The sequence below is a fragment of the Rhinopithecus bieti genome, unplaced genomic scaffold (genome assembly GCF_001698545.2).
Source record: "Rhinopithecus bieti isolate Rb0 unplaced genomic scaffold, ASM169854v2 scaffold_4654, whole genome shotgun sequence".
Lineage (NCBI taxonomy): Eukaryota > Metazoa > Chordata > Mammalia > Primates > Cercopithecidae > Rhinopithecus > Rhinopithecus bieti.
Window position 1 is genome coordinate 782,892 of NW_016804499.1, and position 20,694 is coordinate 803,585.

The 20,694-nt window shown below is 45.6% G+C and overlaps 1 protein-coding gene across 1 annotated transcript in view; it reads left to right on the forward strand.

The window, feature by feature from the left end:
• The first annotated feature begins 576 nt into the window (after positions 1 to 576).
• Positions 577 to 20,694, forward strand: part of GNAL (G protein subunit alpha L) — a 206,115-nt gene continuing 185,997 nt past the window's right edge. The window contains 1 exon segment of the mRNA XM_017868805.1: positions 577 to 1,292. Within this exon segment, the coding sequence (XP_017724294.1) occupies positions 947 to 1,292 (346 nt within the window). The 5' untranslated portion in view covers positions 577 to 946.

Below are 20,694 nucleotides of genomic sequence, written 5' to 3' on the forward strand. Positions count from 1 at the left end.
AGTCTGAAGGCGCATCTGCTCCTCTCTGCGATATACTGTGGATTAAGAAAATACAGTGTACAATCTCATATTCTCATTTCAGCAAATATAAATAGTACATGGCAATTATATGTGCTCGGTTTTCATTTTTAAGGGTGGAAATTGTTGAAAATGTTGTCATGGACCAGACTCCAGAATTGGAGATTTTGTAGAGGTCAAAGGTATAGTAGTATTAAAGTAGGGATAAAGAGTGTGCGGGCATGTGTGTAAGATAATGAGCAGAAAAGGGAGTGGCAAGGTGCAGACATCTCTGCAAGCAATGGATTGGGGAAACTGAAGGCTTTAAAGCCACGGTCTCTATCCCTGCACCCAGCTTTCCGTCCTCAGTTACTATAACCCAAGATTAAAGCCACCTGGTTTTCTAATTGCCGCAACTGCGGCTCCAGGTGCTGACTGCACAGCCACTGCGGTACTGTCCGCAGCTGCGCGCCGGGCTCAGTCGGCATTATTTACGGTACAGAATACTCGCCCGCGCGGCGGTATTTACGGTAACGGGGACCAGCCTGGGCGGCAGTATTTACGGTAACGAAAGCCAGCTGTATTTACGGTAGCGAGGGCTGGACCGGCGGCGGCATTTACGGTAACGGGGCCGGGCTCGCCGAGGCCCGTCGGCTTGGCCAGCTCTGGGCGTTATCAAGTGATCTCCAGCCAAGGCGGCCGCCACCCCCTGCACCCAGCGGAAAATGCAAAATGGCCCTCTGGGGCAGTGAGGGGCCGTGGCCCTCGGCCCGGGCCTGCCGCACCCCCTTCCCGCAGCTGGCGGCCGGCAGCGCTGAGCAGGGTCCGGGTGTAGCCCCCTCTCGCCCCTCCGCAGGGGCGCCGGCCTGAACTGGGCGCGGGAACCAGGCCGCCCTCGGCGCCCAGCCCGCCCTAGTTCCGCGCGCCGCCCCCGCCGTGCCGCGCCCACATGGGTCTGTGCTACAGTCTGCGGCCGCTGCTTTTCGGGGGCCCAGGGGACGACCCCTGCGCGGCCTCGGAGCCCCCGGTGCAGGACACGCAGCCCGCCCCGGCCCCAGTCCGGGCGGCCGCAAGGGACACGGCTCGGACCTCGCTCCCTCGGGGCGGCGGCGGGAGCCCGGCATGCGCTCGGCCCAAAGCAGACAAGCCGAAGGAGAAGCGGCAGCGCACCGAGCAGCTGAGCGCCGAGGAGCGCGAGGCGGCCAAGGAGGCGAGGAAAGTGAGCCGGGGCATCGACCGCATGCTGCGCGAGCAGAAGCGCGACCTGCAGCAGACGCACCGGCTCCTGCTGCTCGGTAGGTCCCGGCCGCGCGGTCGGCTGACGCCCCGGGGACAGCGCGCCGGGCCCGCGGGGTCGGTGGGCGCCGGGGAGCGGCGGCGGGAGGGGCTCCTGAATCCCGGGACGGGCGGCGGCGCGGACAGGCTGCAGAGCCTTTTAAACCGGGTGGAATGGTTCCCCCGACCTGGCCGGGAGGACGCTCCGGGCTGGTTCTGCCCCTCCCAGTGCCTGGAGCTTTTACTGCCGCTCGCTCGCTCTCATTAATGAGCCTCTCTGGGAAGCCTCCCCCTCGACTGAGCACCTTCCGCAGGGTCTGAGCCCCGGGGATGTCTGCCCTGGCCTCTCACTTCCTGCTGCACCCGGAGGCTGGCGGTTTGTTCTAAGAACACAGATGAAAGGAGATTTATAAGGCCTTTTAGCTTGACCGCAAAGCTTTTATTCCACTCACAGTGTTGTGGGTGGGTGTGGCCTGCTGCCTTTTGAGAAAGAACTTGAGCTGCACTTGGGTTTATTGGGGAAGAAGATCCACCCCGGCTCTGGGAGGTTTTGCTTGAGAACCAGCCGCACGAGAGGGTGGCGGCCGCGGCGTGCTGTCTGTGTAACTGCGGGCAGGAGGGCGGGCGCAGAGTCCCAGCGTTTTCGAGGAACCAGATGCTTGCTCTCCCAGTAGTAGTTTTCAGAGCTTACCTATGGCAAGTACGTGTGCTCCTACAACAATCAGAAAACATGGTTCTATGCACTCTACCGTAGTATGAAAAAAAAAATCACGATTTCCTGATACTACTTGTTGCCTTTTAAATTTTAAGACGAAATAATAATAATTGGGCTTTTGATCGCAATGTTGTGAGATGTAAGGAAGAATAGTCGCTCAGGTCTGTGGTCTCCGCTGTACATGGGAGAAGGAGCTATTCCATGATTTTAGCAAGGTGCCTGCTTGTAAATGAATGCGACTTTCATTCAAGATCTAGAAGACAATAAATATTGAGTCTGAGAGGACTTGTCCACTGCACTGCAAGAATGAATAATTTAAAACAACATAAACTTAGCTGTTGTATCCTGGTGAATGAAATATCTAATTTCTAAAGCAAAGGGAAATGTTTTGAAGAAACAACAAAACCAGTAAATACGCAGGTTATCTCAAACAGGGACGCGGGCTGAGCAGTAGCAGAGCTCCCCCCTCCAGTGCTCACCTCCAGAATATCACAGAGCACACGTTCCCAGAGGTCTGAGGATACAGAAGTGTAACTTTAGAATTTCATACCTTGTTACCGTTGTTGGTGTGTGAGGGTAAAATAAATCTTCGGATATGCAAGTATTCAAAGTATACTCTCATCCACATATTTTTCTGGAAGGAAACTTAAAAAAAAAAAAAAAAAGAGACAGCAGCAGCTCATGCCTGTATCCCAGCACTTTGAGAGGCTGAGGCTGGCGGATCACTTGATCTCGGGAGTTCAAGACCAGCCTGGGTAACATGGTAAAACCCCGTCTCTACAAAAAATACAAAAATTAGCTGGGTGGTGCGCTGGAGACCCTGTCTCAAAAATGAATGAATGAATGAATGAATGAATGAATGAATAAATAAATTGAGACAAGTCTCACTATGTTGGCCAGGCTGATCTCAAACTAAAGTGCTGGGATTACAGGCATGAGCCACCATGCTTAGCCTGGAAAGACATTAATTGGAAATTACTTCAGCCAAAATTTTTTAAATGCATCAAATTAAAATAATTCAAAAAGGGGAGAATTTTTTAAAAGGGGAGAGAGAATCGTCATCTCAAGAAACTAACCAAAAACAATAAGACAAATAGGATCAGGAGTTGTGACAGCCCAGCGTTGTTTTGATATGATTATACAGTTGAACATAGTTTAAAAATAATAAAAGGATATGGGAAGCAGAAAATGCTTTCTATATAATAAAAATTATTAGACTATGAATCTGTGAAAAACAAATGGGATGAGATATGATCTGAAGAATAGAATGGTGAGCTCTAAAGAGTCAGCTTCTTGTAACATTTGAAAGTACGCTTTGAAGACATCTCATAGCCTCATAGAGTTTATATATCAGCATCATATCTAAAGTGACATAAAATCAAATGACTCACTTTTCAGGGATAGTGTATTGTATCCTCCACCAATGATATCTACACTAAAACACATACTGTTACATGAGGTTGACGTTGTTTATCCGATTTTATATAGATTTGAGTTAAACACACAAAGATTCTTGATTTTATTAGGCTTTAAAATGGATTTAGCTGGAAAATTTTGAGTCAGAAACATGACTTATTGACCATTAATATCCTCGGATAATTGCTTCTGCTGCCATTGTGTTTAACAGCCATTTATTCTTGCTCACTGACCACATTCATTTGTTTATTCTGGAAATGTGCACCGAAAGCTGGGCATTGGGTTCAGAGACCTCAGACCCAGGGAAGGTGCACTCGCTCCAGCAGTGTCCTTTTTTTTGTTTGTTTGTTTTTTGTTTAATCCCAACACTTTAGGATGCTGAGGTGGTCAGATCACTTGAGGCCAGGAGTTCAAGACCAGCCTGGGCGACATAGTGAGACTATGTCTCTATTTTGGTTTTTTTTTTTTGAGACAGGATCTCACTTTGTCAACCAGTCAGGAGTGCAGTGGTGTGACCATGGCTTGCTGCAGCCTGGACCTCCCCAGCTCAAGCAATCCTCCTGCCTCAGCCCCACAAACAGCTGGGACTACAGGTACACGCTACCACGGCTGACTAACTTTTGTATTTTATGTAGAGATGGGGTTTTACCATGTTACCCAGGCTGGTCTTGGACTCCTGAGATCCAGTGATCCACCCGTCTCGGCTCACAGTGCTGGGATTACAGGTGTGAGCCATTGTGTCCAGTCAGGTGCCCTTTGTCACTCCATGCCTGCTAGTTTGAGGTGAGTCCCATCTCCCATCATGATGAATCCTTGAGGAGACCTTCCCAGAGTCCTTGAGGGGAAACAAAGGTTTAACTCCCTGTGTCCTGTGAATTATTTGTGCTCCTCTCATGGAGCACTTGGGCACATCTCTCCATGGGTGTCTCGGTGCTCTGTCTCCCTCATGGGGTCGATCCTGATGACTCAGCTTTCTTTCCTGCACAGGACGTAGCACCCCACACTATCCTCCGGCAACAACACAAGAATCTGGGAGCCACTGTGACTATGAGGAGATATGGTCCCGTTTTAATTTTTAGGTGGAGCATGGTTGAAGCATGCCATGGCTGGATTTTAAGCAGGTGCAGAGATGGGATGGAACTTTCCAGTTAGAAGGCAGTGGTCAAGACAAGGAATCATGGGGTCCAAACTAGAGCAGTGTGGTATAGTAGGAGTGGGGAGCTCATGGGCTTGGGGAGCAGGTCAGATGACTGGGTGTGGAAGGCAGGCAATGAGAGGAATTCTCAGATAACTCTCATGGTCTTGAGCATGAGGAATGTGTTAGTCAGCTTGCTCACCTAGCAAAATACAACAGGCTGAATGACCAAAAACAGACATTTTCTCACAATTCTGGAGGTTGGAAGTCTAAGATCAAGGTGCCAGCAGGGTTGGTTTCTGGTGAGGACTGTGTTCCTGGCTTGCAGATGCCACTTTCTCACAGTATCCTCACATGGCCTTTCCTCTGTGTGCACACAAAAAGAGGAAGAGATCTCGGGTGTCTCTTCCTGTTCTTATGAGGACACTGTGGGATTAGGGCCCCACCTTTATGGCTTCATCTTATCTTAATTACCTACTTCAAGGCCCTATGTCCAAATCCAGTCATATTGGGGGTTAGGGCTTCAACATATGAATTCAGGGGGATGGGAAGCATAATTCAATCCGTAACAAGGGCTAAGGCAGGGAGTGCGTGCCCTGTCTAAAAGGGACAGCTGCATCCTAGCTTCATCCACTGTTGCCTTGTGAGAACACAGGCCCAAAGTTGCCACGTTTTCAGAATTTCTGAAGCCTACCTATTTTTAAGCATTTGCTCAAATTAATAAAATGTAATCTACATGGCTAACGCAGTCACGGGCTGCTGGCTCTTACCCCTGATCTGACCTAGGTCACACAGACTTTTCTGCAGGCTGTGCACTAGGCTTTAGGGGCTCACTCACATGAGAGACCATTGGCAGAGGCCCTGGGTCTACACCAATTAAAAGCATACTTGATGTGAATTGGCATGAATCAAAATATTTAATCTGCCAAACGAGCACATAGAGCAAACAAAGCTGTGTTCACTATCCTTCAGGTGAATGTTTCTGCTGTTGAGTTCATGGAGTTGTAACAGAGTCAGTGCTGTTGTTTTGTCTTCAGCTTTCATTGACTGTGTTCACTACCGTCCTGTTGGGGAAGGGGCAGCACGTTCCACTCAACTACTCCTTTAATATGATTCTGGATTGTTATTCGAATGTTAAATCCTCAACTGTAGATAGGATTTGTGTTTTTTACTTTTTTCAATTATTCTTATAGTTTGTGTATTTGCTATTTCTCTGTCTGGAATACATCTTTCAAGAAGGAAGCGATCTCTTTGGTACAAAACCATTTGCTGGTTTTCTTTTGTATCAGAATGCTGGCATGATTTTAATCTGTGTCTTTAGTTTCTCTCAGAGGAGGTGCCCGGTGCACACATGCTCAGACATGTGCGTGTACACACACACACACACACACACACAACGCAGAAGGAATGTTCTCTACTCTGGGGTTTTGATGACTTTTTTCCCAAGTAAATGTCTCTTAATGAATGCAGAAGTGAGCAAGAAAGCACCACAGTTTTGGAGTTGCGCAGCAGCCTTGGACACACCCTTAGTAACGCTGTCCTCGTTTTTTGCCGCAGCCTTCTGTGGCGCCATGGCTTTCGGAGTCAGAAGAAATCCCCATGCTGTGGCTGTTCCTTATGTTTCTGAACTCACAAAAGCATAGCACATCCTTACAGCCTTAAAGAGAATGCAGCGATGTTGTTGCATTTAAGTCAAAACGTTTATGTTGCATAACTTGTTCTAAACCGTTATATCAATGATACTAAAATTTTATAGGCTGGAAACTGCCATTGTTTACATGAAGCCTCATTTCATCCCAAGGATTTATCTTGTTCTTTCACCTGGCAAAACTCCGGAAGTTCAGAGCGCTCTGTCGAAAATGCTGTCTTGGACTTGCCAACCCTCTTGTGTTTATTCTCATGATTAGTACTGGCCCTGAAAACAGTTGTGTCACTGGAATATATGACCATTATGAACACCTCTTTCAAAATTTGGGGATATCCTGTGACCCACTAAAAGATGCAGAGGGGCGTGTGTGATGGTTAGAGCATGGCACTGGAGTCAGACCTTGTCCGAGGCCCTTAGCACCCCCGTCCTCCAGCTGCACAAACTTCAGTACACCCCCAGAGCTTCAGTTTCCGTCTCAATGATAATCCTAATCCCACTGGCTTATTGAGAGGAGTAAATGAAATTAGTTGAAATAATGTATGTACATTCACGTAATGAGATCACACATCCTAGCAAATCGCATCCAGCCCCAGGTGCGCACAGCCCTCTGTGACTGAGCCAGGATCAAGCCCAGACAGGCTGACCTCGCCAAACAACATTAGCCAGTGGCTGTGAGGCCAGACGGAGGCAGCTGCAACAGTCCAGTCAAGAGATGTGAGGAGGCCAGGCGTGGTGTCGCATGCCTATAATCCCAGCGCTTTGGGAGACTGAGGTGGGTGGGTCCCCTGAGGTCAGGAGTTGGAGACTAGCCTGGCCAACATGGTGAAACCCCATCTCTACTAAAAATACAAAAATTAAGGCCGGGCGTGGTGGCTCACGCCTGTAATCCCAGCACTTTGGGAGGCTGAGGCGGGCAGATCACGAGGTCAGGAGATCGAGACCATGGTGAAACCCCGTCTCTACTAAAAATACAAAAACTCAGCCACGCACGGTGGCAGGCACCTGTAGTCCCAGCTACTTGGGAGGCTGAGGCAGGAGAATGGCGTGAACCCAGGAGGCAGAGCTTGCAGTGAGCTGAGATCGCACCACTGCTCTCCAGCCTGGGTGACACAGCGAGACTCAGTCTCAAAAAAAAAAAAAAAAAAAACAACTAGCTGGTTACCAGCTAACTTTTAATTAGCTGGTGGTGGGTGCCTGTAATCCCAGCTTCTCAGGAGGCTAAGGTGGGAGTATCACTCGAATCCGAGAGGTGGAGGTTGCAGTGGGTTGAGATCGTGCCATTGCACTCCAGCCTGGGGGACAGAGCAAGACTCAGTCTCAGAAAAAAAAAAAAAAAAAAAGATGTGAGGAGGCGACCTCATTCAGATGCGGTGACGGTGACAGGAAGGGGCAGGCGTGTCTGTGGGTGTGGGCAAAATGGAGTCCTGGGAACCTGGTGACTGATGAGATGGAGGGAAAGAAGAACATCTGGGTGAAGAAATGTCACTGAACCCTTCAGTGAAATGGCAAAGACATTCTCCAAGTAAGGAATTGAAGAGGAAGAGTCCGTTGGTGGGAGAAGAGAACAGTGAGCTCCACTCTAGATGTGTTGAGACTGAAGGGCCTGGGGTGTCCAGTGGGCAGTAGCTGGAAGGCAGCTGGGCATTTGCCGTGGGTCTCAGAGAGGCTGCAGAGCCAGAGATGGATGTGTCGCCCAGAGTCAGTAGTGCATTGGCCAGGTTGGACATGCCACCTGGGGACCACATGCCACCCGGAGAGGACATGCCACCCAGGGAGGACATGCAGAATGAGAAGGGAAGGGAGGAGGAGGGCCCAGGATAGGAGGCCGTGGGACTCCAGCCCTTCCAAAAGGGCTGGAGGAAGAAGAGTATGAAGAATGATAGAGGGTTGGGAGCAGCCAAGAAAGGAAGAGGTTTCAGGAGGAAGGCAGTGGCCAGCAGTGTCAGTTGGGAGCTCAGGGATAAAGAGGGCTGAGGCCGGGTACAGTGGCTCATGCCTGTAATCCCAGCACTTTGGGAGGCCAAGGTGGGTGGATTACAAGGCCAAGAGATCAAGACCATCCTGGCCAACGTGGTAAAACCTCGTCTCTACTAAAAATGCAAAAATTAGCTGGGTGTGGTGGTGCATTCCTGTGATCCCAGCTACTTGGGAGGCTGAGGCAGGAGAATCGCTTGAACCCAGGAGGCAGAGGTTGCAGTGAGCCAAGATCGCACCACTACACGCCAGCCTGGGCGGGACTCCGTCTCAAAAAAAAAAAAAAAAGAGGACTGAGAAGGAACCCACTGGGTGTGCAGGTTCATGGCCTGGCAGGTACAGGAGGCTTCAGACTGGAAGGGACAGGAAGACACTGAAGCAGTGGTGGTGGCTCTCTTGGGAGGACTTTGCTGCTGGAGGACAGAACAGATGTGCCCACTCCTGCACCCTGTGCCATCCAGGAAACAGCGGGGAAGATGACGGATGAGACTGGAATGGTGGGTGCTCCTGGGGGTGAAGAGAAGAAGGCAGGAGAGGAACTGTCCATCTTTGTTTGGCCAGCTTGCATCCACTTTCTGAACACTCAGGTGCCTGGACTCAACCTCAGCTCCTCCAGCACAAGTGACTTTCCCTGTTGACAGTGTCAGACTCATGTGTCATTTAGAGGGAAATTCTTTAATGGCAAGCAGGTTTTTCAGTTGAGTTGAGACCAAGAGACCTAGCTAATTCAGGTATCTAGCTAATTTAATTAGTCTATGAAAAGTTTCCAAAGATTAGCATTTTCAAAGATAAGACCTAACTCGAAGGACCTAAAATCAACTCATGATATTGAAAGTGATAATCAGAAGATCTCCAAAACCCCACTGCGTAAATCTGAATAAGGAGCCCTAGATGATTATTTCTCACCTCACAGCACCCAGTATAATTTACTTTGAGTCTACATTTATTCATTTATTTTTAATTTTATTCATTTATTTATTTTGAGACAGAGTCTCTCTCTGTTGCCCAGGCTGGAGTGCAGTGGTGCCATCTTGGCTCACGGCAACCTCCGCCTCCTAGGTTCAAGCGATTCTCTTGCCTCAGCCTCCTAAGTAGCTGGGACCACAGGTGCCTACCACTACACCCGGCTCATTTTCCTTTTTCTTTTAATTTTTAGGAGAGACAGGGTTTTACCATGTTGGACAGGCTGGTTTCAAACTCCTGACCTCTGGTGATCTGCCTGTCTTGGCCTCCCAAAGTGCTGGGATTACAGGCATGAGCTACCGTGCCCAGCCGGATCTAAATTTGTTAATACTTAGTTGTTGGGTTTTTTTTTTTCTTTTTTTTTTTTTGGTTGGCTTTAAGCTGAAACCAACTCTTACTGAAAAACAGAAAATTACCTTCTCTCAGCTAAAGCAGTGACTCTAAGTGCGTTTAGGGGCCAAGTGAAAACTGTTCCCTGTTGTTTCAGAATTCCCTTGCTAGGGATGGACAGACAGCGCGCAGAGGACTTTCAGGGCAGGGAAACTACTCTGTGTGATACCATCAGAGTGGACAGTGTTACCACACACTTGTCCAACCCACAGCATGTACAACGCCAAGAGGGAACCCTAGTGTACCCCTTCTAGCCCTGTGGCCTCTGGGTGACAGTGACATGCCAGGGTAGCTTCACAGGTTGCAGCCCGCTGTGAGGGATGTTGCTGGTGGGGAGGCTGTGCCTGTGGGGGCGGGGAGTGCATGGCAGCTGTACTCTGTAGCATTCTCTCAATTTTGCTGTGAGCCTAAAACTGCTCTAAATAATAGGCTTTTTGTTTTAGTCACTTACTAAGAAAAGAAGTCAGTGAAGGACTTTGTCTTTGAATTAGGATCCCAAGAGGAGGAGCTGGTGGAGAAGAGGACACCACAGTGGCCATAGCAGAAGGGTCTACGGTTCTTCTAATGAGCCCATTTAGGGGCCATAAGCTGATGGCCCTACTCTTCAAAAGCCCAGGCCAGTTAACCGCAGCAGGAAAGATAGCAGCCCATTATTGAAAGCTGTGGTTTATGAATAAAAAAGCATCGTTTAAAGACTTTTCCAACTGCAGTTCTGGGGTTAAATTATTCTCAGCAAATGAAGTCCTCTAGACAAGCATTGAAGTGTCAGCACCTGACAGAAGGGGCACACACACAGCCCTGCGGGCCGCTTGGCTTGGCCCCATGTCCCATCCTGTGAGGCTGCCCTAGCTCTGCCTCATCAGGAGGACTCGGAGGACCGTTGCCCAGCTGTTAGCAGGTGTTACACCAAAAGCCACTGAAGGCGCCAGTTAGGGAAGCCACCATCGAAATGTTCAAGGCTTAGACACCTTTTTCAACCCTTCCTGATGTTACTTCATCTGCCGGTCTGGGAAAATGTTCTTTAATGAGAGGCAGGTCAACCTGCCGACGGATGGAGGATGGAGGAAGACAGCAAGCACACCGTGGCATCGGCTTTATCTAATCCTGGCGGAAGAGCCTTGGAGAAGACATAGGTTGCATCACTGTGCTTTAGATTAATGCTCACTTGGTGTGTTCTTCTGCAGTTGAAAAGTGAATTTTCCTTCTGAGGGCATGAACTGCTCCCAGGAAAAGCAGAAGAAGAGAGTATTTTGACATAAACAGAAAAATAAGGTGCAATGATATCCATGCTTTGAGTCACAAGGGAAAAGTCATTTTATTCATTGAATCCCTTGTATTACTCACCAACTGCGAACATTTGCATCTCTCCGGAACCTGCTGTGTGCCAGGTGCTTCTCTGGGTGACGTGGAGATTCCACAAGGCAGAGAGCCCAGCCTCAGCCCTGGAAAAAGTTCACCGTGTTGTTGAAGAGAAAGGACAAGAACCTAAAAGAAAAATGCCAGTCAGAGCCTGCATGTGCTCCGAGATAAATGGCAGCAGTGTGGGTCAAGAACATGATTCCAGGGAGGCACGTGGAACCTCTCAGTAACATGATGGGCATCCCTCTTCCTTAGGATATTTTATGAGTGGGGAGGTGCAGGAGAGGTAGGAACTTGATTGTTTGATGTTGATGTTTGCACACAAAAAATGCATAATGCTGGCTAGGTGCCATGGTTCACGCTTGTAATCCTAACACTTTGAGAGCCCGAGGCAGGCGGATTACTTGAGGTCAGGAGTTCAAGACTAGCCTGGCCAACATGGTGAAACCTCATCTCTACTAAAAATACGAAAATTAGCTAGACATGGTGACTGGTACCTGTAATCCCAGCTACTCGGGAGGCTGAGACAGGAGGTTGCAATGAGCCAGAGTGTTCCATTGCACTCCAGCCTAGGGAACAGAGCAAGAATCTCAAAAAAAAACCAAAAACCAAACTAATGCTGTTATTGATCCTAGGTGCAAACTATGAGCAGAAGTAGCTGTGAAATCTGCTCCAAGTTTGCACCTGGCAGCTGGTTTCCTGTTCATCAAGGAGCTGCTGAAAGAACCTAGAAGCTCTCACAGCTCCCAGCATGTAGCAGCAACCTGGAGTGTCTACCTAATGGAACTGATGCTTCCAGAAGATGAAGAAAGTTTGAACAACAGTGTGCAGTGTTATCAAACGGGAAGGAGACTGCTGCTTTTATCTCCAGCCGTCAAAGTGCTCCACAAGTCAATATCAGAAGCTGCATTTTATAGATGGCACGATCATGGGAGGCCGGAGATTGTCTGTCAGTCGGCATGAAGAAAAAAAAAAGATGAAACGTTTATCCTTTTTTTCCCCCAAGAAATCCACTCATTAGAGAATCACTGAAAGGAAGGTGGATAAAAAGCTACAAAAGGGAAACTTTAACTTGGCTGCAGAGAAGCAGTAGTGTTTCACAGCCACTTCGGGAGCATCTAGACAGCGTGATTTGGAGTCTGCCGGCCAGGAGGCCACAGGAGAAACACAGGTCAGCGCCAGAATCATGGAGCACACATTTGCCTCGACCCCAGCTGTATTTTCTTTTCTGGGAAAATATCAGCCACTGGAATTAGGCCAGACACAGAAATCTGTAGACACAAAGCTCTCCAGCAGAGCAAGATTGAGAACGCGAGAGTAGCCCCAGGGAGCAATCAGGACCTAGCGAGAGGCGAGTGCTGATCCCAGAGCCAGCCTCCTTCTTCCCAGTCACCCTCAGAGGCTGGTGTAGACAAACCACAAACCCACGGCTGTCCTGGTGAGGAAGCCCAGAACAAGGCCCAAGCCTGCATACCCCAGAGAGTTAGACTATGCCACCGATCAATCAGCTGTTTGGTTTGTAGAGCAACTTGTCTATTGAGAAGGACGTCAGTGCTGTGTTACAGGCTACTATTTGTTTATTCAGTAGCAATTACTGACATTCAGTAGCACATCTGCCACGTCCCAGGTTCTGTCAGGCTTCAGTCTACAAACTGGAGCTGTCTCAGGAGCTGTTCTGTGTTCTCAGGAGCTTATGACCTTGTGTGGGAGACAAAGGCATCAACCAGCCATTGCAGCACAGCATAAAATACATCCATGCAGACACAGAATACGGTGGGAGCAGCTCTTGCCCCAGTGAGAAGGGGAAGCAGGACTGAGGAGGAGGGCAGCAGCTTCCAGGAACCTTCCCACTTAAAAATAATAAAATAGTATGTTCTTCCATTTGTTAGTGTCCTCTTTTATTTCACTGAGCAGTGGTTTGTAGTTCTCCTTGAAGAGGTCCTTCACATCCCTTGTAAGTCGGATTCCTAGGTATTTTATTCTCTTTGAAGCAATTGTGAATGGAAGTTCATTCATGATTTGGCTCTCTGTTTGTCTGTTACTGGTGTATAAGAATGCTTGTGATTTTTGCACATTAATTTTGTATCCTGAGACTTTGCTGAAGTTGCTTATCAGCTTAAGGAGATTTTGGGCTGAGACAATGGGGTTTTCTAAATATACAATCATGTCATCTGCAAACAGGGACAATTTGACTTCTTCTTTTCCTAACTGAATACCCTTGATTTCTTTCTCTTGCCTGATTGCCCTAGCCAGAACTTCCAACACTATGTTGAATAGGAGTGGTGAGAGAGGGCATCCCTGTCTTGTGCCAGTTTTCAAAGGGAATTTTTCCAGTTTTTGCCCATTCAGTATGATATTGGCTGTGGGTTTGTCATAAATAGCTCTTATTATTTTGAGGTACGTTCCATCAATACCAAATTTATTGAGCGTTTTTAGCATGAAGGGCTGTTGAATTTTGTCAAAGGCCTTTTCTGCATCTATTGAGATAATCATGTGGTTCTTGTCTTTGGTTCTGTACATATGTAACAAACCTGCACGTTATGCACATGTACCCTAGAACTTAAAGTATAATAATAAAAAAATAATAATAAAATAAAAATAAAAAACAGCCCGGTGCGGTGGCTCACTCCTGCAATCCCAACACTTTGGGAGGCCAAGGCGGGTGGATCACATGAGGTCAGGAGTTCCAGACCAGCCTGGCCAGCATGGCGAAATCCCATCTCTACTAAAATTACAAAAATTAGCTGGATGTGGTGGCACGAGCCTGTAATCCCAGCTACTCGGGAGGCTGAGGCAGGAGAATGACTTGAACCCAGGAGCCGGAGGTTGCAGTGAGCCGAGATTGTGCCACTGTACTCCTGGGCGACAGAGCAAGACTCCATCTCAAAAAAAAAAAAAAAAAAATAGTATTTGTAGAGTATATTTCTGTTCTTGAAATCAACAAGTTTGCGAAACCCCTCGTTTTGAGAGGCTCATTGGAAAGCAGCAGGTGCCACACAGAGCAAATGAAAAACAAAACGCTCCGCACATTGTGCATAGTTTTATCGAAACTCCTGCATCTGCTTTGAGTCTGTTGAGCTGAAAATTCATTTAGAATATGCTCTAATTGATATATGTGACCTATAAGGAAGTCTCCCTCTTTTTTAAGAAAATATAGAAGCATGCTATTTGTTAAAGGTTTTCATTGTGTAAAGAAATTCAATGTGCTGAAAAGAACCAATAAAATATGAATAAAATAGTGCCAATTAAGAAACAGTTATGTGACTCTTTATCTCTGAAATTATTTTAACTGGTACTTTGTTTTAGAATTCCTTTTTAATGTAACAGCCTCCTGAACATCAGCTATTTGATAAGCGCTGCATGGAACTAAAAAGCATGCTGGGCTGTGGTTGATCCAATAGACTTCGCTGTGCCTAATGGAGGACGGTATTTAACTTTCAGATCCATTTCCCTTTTTGGCTCTAATGACATTTTCTCAGAAGTAATGCTCTCCACACTTGGGCTTCGGTACAATAATGGGCTTGCAACAGGGTACGGGAGGCCCAGTGTTGATGGGCGCGCGCGCACACACACACACACACACACACGCGCGCGGAGAAATGCAGGAAGCTCTGTGGTCATGTTAACCCTTACTGCCTGGGGGCAGATGGAGGCAGTCTGCACCCTAGTCTGTGGCCTCAGAAGAAAAGCATCTTAGTTCTGCTGGTGGTGTTCAGCCGCAGCCTTTCCTTTCACCTAAATTCCTACAGGTTATCCTAACTGCAAATAGGATAAATTAATTTTAATTGTTTATACAGAATGTTCATTTAGGAAAATAGAGGATGGGTTTCTAGAGTAATCGCAAAATCCTGTTATTCAACCCACAATACAAAGGAAGCGGCACTGGTGTTATTCCGTGGAGCCTGCACTCTGCGGGCCCGACAGGGAGTCACAGCCTTCTGCACTCCGTGGTCACACAGTGGGCCACACCCTAGACCCGTGGGTCTTACCACGGAACACGTCGCGGATCCCACATGTGGACGATACCTTAGGACACAGCCTGGGTCACACAGTATTTGGAATTAGAACTTGGAATGCTAGGAACAGTGACACCATCACCCTGGCCTCCAGAGCAGGCCTTCCATTGAACCCTTTGCTGTGGCTTCACTGTGCCCTGAGCAGTCCGAGGCACAACTTCTGGCCCAGGGTCTTCCAGCTGAAAGTGGGAATAGTGAGGAATGGGCCTAGGGCGATCAGTGAGCAGTAATGATAAGCACCCCTGTCTGGAATATGTGCCCCAACTCCTGCTAACCCACACGTACAGAGGGAGAGCTGTCTGGCCTGCGTCCGGGCTCCCTCCCGTTTCCAGACCCAGCCACACAGCCTACTCTGGGGTCTTTGGACTCCATCTCGCGTTTTTGTCTCCTTTCTTCTTTAATATCAGCATTTTCTTTTAGTTTCTCCTTATCAAAGCTTGCTCATACCCAGAACATTTTACTCGTTCCGGTGAAATTATTAATGGAAGTGAAGGTTAAGTCCGTTACCAATTTTTTTTTTTTTTTATTTAACAGCTCTTTTGAGATATAGTTGAAATGCATACAGAAAACAGCACATATTTATAGTGTACGGTTTGGTCAGTTTTGACATGTGTATACACCTGAGAGCATATCCATCACCGCTGAAAGTTTCCTCCTGCATCTTTGAGTTGATTTGCTTCTTTTATCATGGTAAGAACACATAACATGAGATCTACCCTCTTACAAAGTTTTCAAGTGTACAATACTGTACTGTTCTATATGGGGACAATGTTGTGCAGCAGAGCTCTACAGCTTCATCATCTTGCATGTCTGAAATGTTTTACCCCTTGGATAGTAACTCTCCACTTCCCTCTCCCCCAAACCCTAGAAACGACCATACTACTCTCTGCTTCTATGAGTTTGACTATTATAGGTCCTCATATAAATGGAATTATGCAGTATTTCTCTTTCTGTGACTGGCTTGTTTAACTTAGCATACTGTCCTCCAGGTTCATCCGTGTTGTTGCATCTGGCAGCATTCCCTTCTTTTTTGAGGTTGAATAATATTCCATTGTATGTATGTTCCACATTTTCTTTATCCATTCATCTTCCAGTGGACATTTAGGTTGTTTCAGTACCTCGGCTATTGCAAAAAAAAAAATGCTGCAGCAAACATAGGAGTGCAGCTGTCTCCTGGAGATTCTGATTCCAGTTCTTTTGAATCTATACCCAGAAGTGGGATGGCTGGATTTTATGGTAATTCTAATTTTTGATTTTTTTAAGGAATGTTCATATTGTTTTCCATAGCAGCTGTTCCATTTTCATTCCCACTAGCAGTGTACCAGGGTTTCAGTTTCTCTGCATCTTTGCCAACACTTGCTAACTTTTGTCTTTTTGATAATGGCCGTCCTAACAGGTGTGAGGTGATATCTCATTATGGTTTCGATTTGCCATTTTCCTCATGGTTAATAACATTGAGCTTTTCATATACCTGTTGGACATTTATATGTCTTTTTTTTTTTTCTCTGAGACAGAGCCTCACTGTGTCACCCAGGCTGGATTGCAGTGGTGTGATCTCGGCTCACTGCAGCCTTCGCCTCCCAGGTTCAGGCGATTCTCCTGTCAGCCTCCTGAGTGGCTGGGATTACAGGCGCCTGCCAGCATGCCTGGCAAAATTTTTTATTTTTAGTAGAAACAAGGTTTCACCATGTTGTCCAGGCTGGTCTCGAACTCCTGACTTCAAGTGATCTGCCCACCTCGGCCTTTCGAAGTGCTGGAATTACAGTCTATGCCTTCTTTAAGAAAGATCTATTCATGTAATTAGCCCATTTTTTAATCCGAATATTTGTTTTTTTTTGTTTTGTTTTGTTTTTTTGCTATTGAGTTGTAGGAGCTCTTTATATATTTCAGTGATTATCCCCTTATCAGATATAAGCATATCTCAGAGATATTGCAGGTTCAGTTCCAAACCACCACAATAAAGTTAGTATAGAAAGAAAGTGAGGCACATGAATTTTTTTGTTTCTCAGTGCATATAAAAGTTGTGTTTATACTATATCTATTAAGTGTACAGTTGCATCATGTCTTTAAAAAAAAGCACACCTTAATTTAAAAATGTTGATAAAAAATGCTAATGATCATCTGAGCCTTCAGTGAGTCCGCATCTCTTTGCTGGTGGAAGGTCTTGCCTCGATATTGGTGGCTGCTGACTGATCAGGGCGGTGGTTGCTGAAGGCAATTTCTTAGACTGAGACAACAATAAAGTTGATCACATCAGTTAACTCTTCCTTTCATGAAAGATTTATCTGCAGCATGTGATGCTTTTGATAGCATTCTACTCATCGTAGAACTTTCAAAATTGGGGTCAGTCCTCTCAAACATGCTGCTTTATCAGCTAAGTTTATGGAATATTCTAAATCCTTTGTAACAGTTTCAACAATGTTCACAGCATCTTCACCAGGAGAAGGTTGCATCTCAAGAAACTTCTTTCTTTGCTCATCCATAAGAAGCAAACCCTCACCCATTAACATTGTGTCATGAGATCGCAGCACTTTAGCCACATCTTCGGGCTCCGCTTTTAATTCTAGTTCTCTTGCTATTTCCACCACATCTCCAGTTACTTCCTTTACTAAAGTCTTGAATCCTTCAAAGCAATCCATGAGGGCTGCAATCAACTTCTTCCAAATTCTTGTTTATGTTGCTATTTTGACCTCCTCCCATGAATCGTGGGTGCTCATAATGGTGTCTAGAATTGTGAATCGTTGCCAGGTTTGTTGTTGTCGTTGTTGTTTTGAGACAGGGTCTCACTCTGTCATCCAGGCTGGAGTGTGGTGGCATGATCATGTCTCACTGCAGCCTCAACCTCCCAGGCTCAAGTGATTCTCCTGCCTCAGCCTCCCAAGCAACTGAGGCTACAGGCCTGTGCCACCATGCTTGGCTAGTCCAGAAGGCTTTCAATTTACTTTGCTCGGGTCCATTAGAGCAATCACTGTCTATGGCACCTATAGCGCTATGAAACATATTTCTGAAACAGTAAGACTGCAAAGTAAAAATTACTGATTGATCCATGGGCTGAAGAATGGATGTTGTGTTAGCAGGCATGAAAACAACATTAATCTCCTTGTACATCTCCATCAGAGCTCTTGGGTGACCGGGTGCATAGTAAATGAGCAGTAGTAGTTTGAAAGTAATCTTTTCTTTTTCTGAGCAATAGGTCCCAACAGTTGGCTTAAAATATTCAGTAAACCATGATGTGAACAGATGTGCCGTCATTCCAGGCTCTGTTTTTCCATTGATAGAGCACAAGCAAATTTAATTTAGCCTAATTCTTGGGGGCCCTAGGATTTTCAGAATGGTAAATGAGCATTGATTTCAACTTAAAGTCATCAGCTGCATTAGCACCTAACAAGAAGTCAGCCTGTCCTTTGAAGCTGTGGAGCCAGGGATTGACTTTTCCTCTTTACTTATGAAAGTCCTCAGTGGCATTTTCTTCTCACAGAAGCCTGTTCCACCTGCATTGAAAGCTGATGTTTTGTGTAGCCACCTTCATCAGTGATCTTCGCTAGATCTTTTGGATAACTTGCTGCAGCTTCTGTATTAGCATCTGCTGCCTTACCTTGTACTTGTATCTTATAGAGACAGCTTTTTTCCTTAAACCTCAGGAAGCAACCTCTGCTAGCTTCCAGCTTTTCTTCTGCAGCTTCCTTACCTCTCTCAAACTTCCTAGAATTAAAAAGAGTTGGGGCCTTGCTCCGACTTAGGCTTTGGCTTAGGGGAGTGCTGTGGCTGGTTTGATCTTCTATCCAGACCACTCACACTTTCTTCATTTCAGCAATGTGGCTATTTCCCTTTCTTATTTGTGTGTTCACTGGAATAGCACTTTTAATTTCCTTCAAGAACTTTCTCTTGGCATTCACAACTTGCCTGTTTGGCACAAGAGACCCAACTTTTGGCCTCCCTTGGCTTTCGACATGCCTTCCTCAGTAAGCTTAATCATTTCTAGCTTTAGATGTAAGGTGAGAGACTCTTCCTTTCACTTGAACACTTAGAGGCCATTGTAGGATTATTAAATGGCCTAATTTCCATACTGTTGTGTCTCAGGGAATAGGGAGGGCCCAGGAGAGGGAGAGAGATGGGGGAATGGCTGGTCAGTACAGCAGTCAGAACACACACACCATTTATCGACTGAGTTTTCCATCTTATATGGGTGCTATACATGACACCTCAAAACAACCACAATAGTAACATCCAAGATCCCTTATCACAGATCATTTTAACAGATACAATAACAATACAAGTATTTGAAATATTGCCAAGATTGCCAAAACGTAATGCAGAGACACAAAGTGAGCACATGCTGTTGGAAAAATGGTGCCAATAGACTTGCTCAACACACAAGAGTACCACAGACCTGAAATTTATTAAAAATTTGTAAATCTGCATAAATGAAATATCTGCAAAACACAGTAAAGCGAAACACAATAAAACAAGCTACACCTTTATGTGGTTTACACATATTTTCTCCCATTCAATAGGTTTCGTCTTCATTCTGTTGCTTGTTTTCTTTGCTCTGCAGAAGCCCCTCAGTTTGATGTCATCTCACTTGCCAATTTTGTCTTTGTTGTCTGTGCTATTGGTGTCATATGCAAGAAATCATTGTCAAGGCGAGTTAATGTCAAGAAACTTTTCTCCTGTGTTTTCATACAGTCGTTTTACAGTTTCAGGTCTTACAATTATGTCTTTAATCCATTTCAATTTACTTTTTGTGTGTAGTGTTAGATAAAGGTCCAATTTCATTCTTTTGCGTCTGCATATACAATTTTCCCAACACCCTTTGTTGTAGAAACTATCCTTTCCTCATTTTGTATTCTTGGCACTCTTGTCAAAGATCAATTGACTATATTTGTGGATTTATTTCTGGGCTCTGTATTCCCTTCCATTGGTTTATGGATCTATCTTTATGCCAGTACCATACTGTTTTAATTACTGTAACTGTGCAGTGTGTTTTGAAATTAGGAAATGTGATGCTTCTAGCTGTGTTCTTCTTTCTCAAGATGACTTTGTCTACTTGGGGTCCTTTGTGGTTCCTTCTGAATTTTAGGACTTTTTTTTCTATTTTTGTTAAAAAAAAAAAAAAAAAGGTCTTTAGGATTTCCCTGGGGATTGCATTGGATCAGTAGGTAGCTTGGGTGGTATGGACATTTTAACAATATAAATCTTCCAATTTGTGAACATGGGATTTTTTTCATTTATTTGTATCTTCTTTCATTTCTTGTATCACTGTTTTGTAGTTTTCAGTATAAAGGTCTTTCTCCTCCTTGGTTAATTCCTAAGTGTTTTGTTATTTTTGATGTTGTTATAAATGAGATTGTTTTTTAATTTCATTTTCAGATAGTTCAAATCACTGCAACTGATTTTACACATCAATTTTGTATCCTGCAACTTTGCTGAATTCATATATTAGTTGGAAAAACTTTTTGGTGAAATGTTTCTATGTATAAGATCACGCCATCTGCGAGCAGATAATTTTACTTATTCATTTTGAATTTTGATGCTTTTTATTTCTTTTTCTTGTCTATGTGCTTTGGCTAGGATTTCCTGTGGTGTGCTGAATAGAAGTGATGAGAGTGGGCATCCTTGCCTTCTTCCTGATCCTAGAGAAAAAGCTTTTGCTTTTTCACCATTGAATATAATATTAGCTGTTGGCTTTTCACATGCAGCCTTAATTTTAGTGAGTTAAATTTCTTCTATACCTGGTTTATTGAGAGTGTTTAATTATGAAATGTTGTTGAATTTTGTTAAATGCTTTTTCTGTATCTATTGAGAT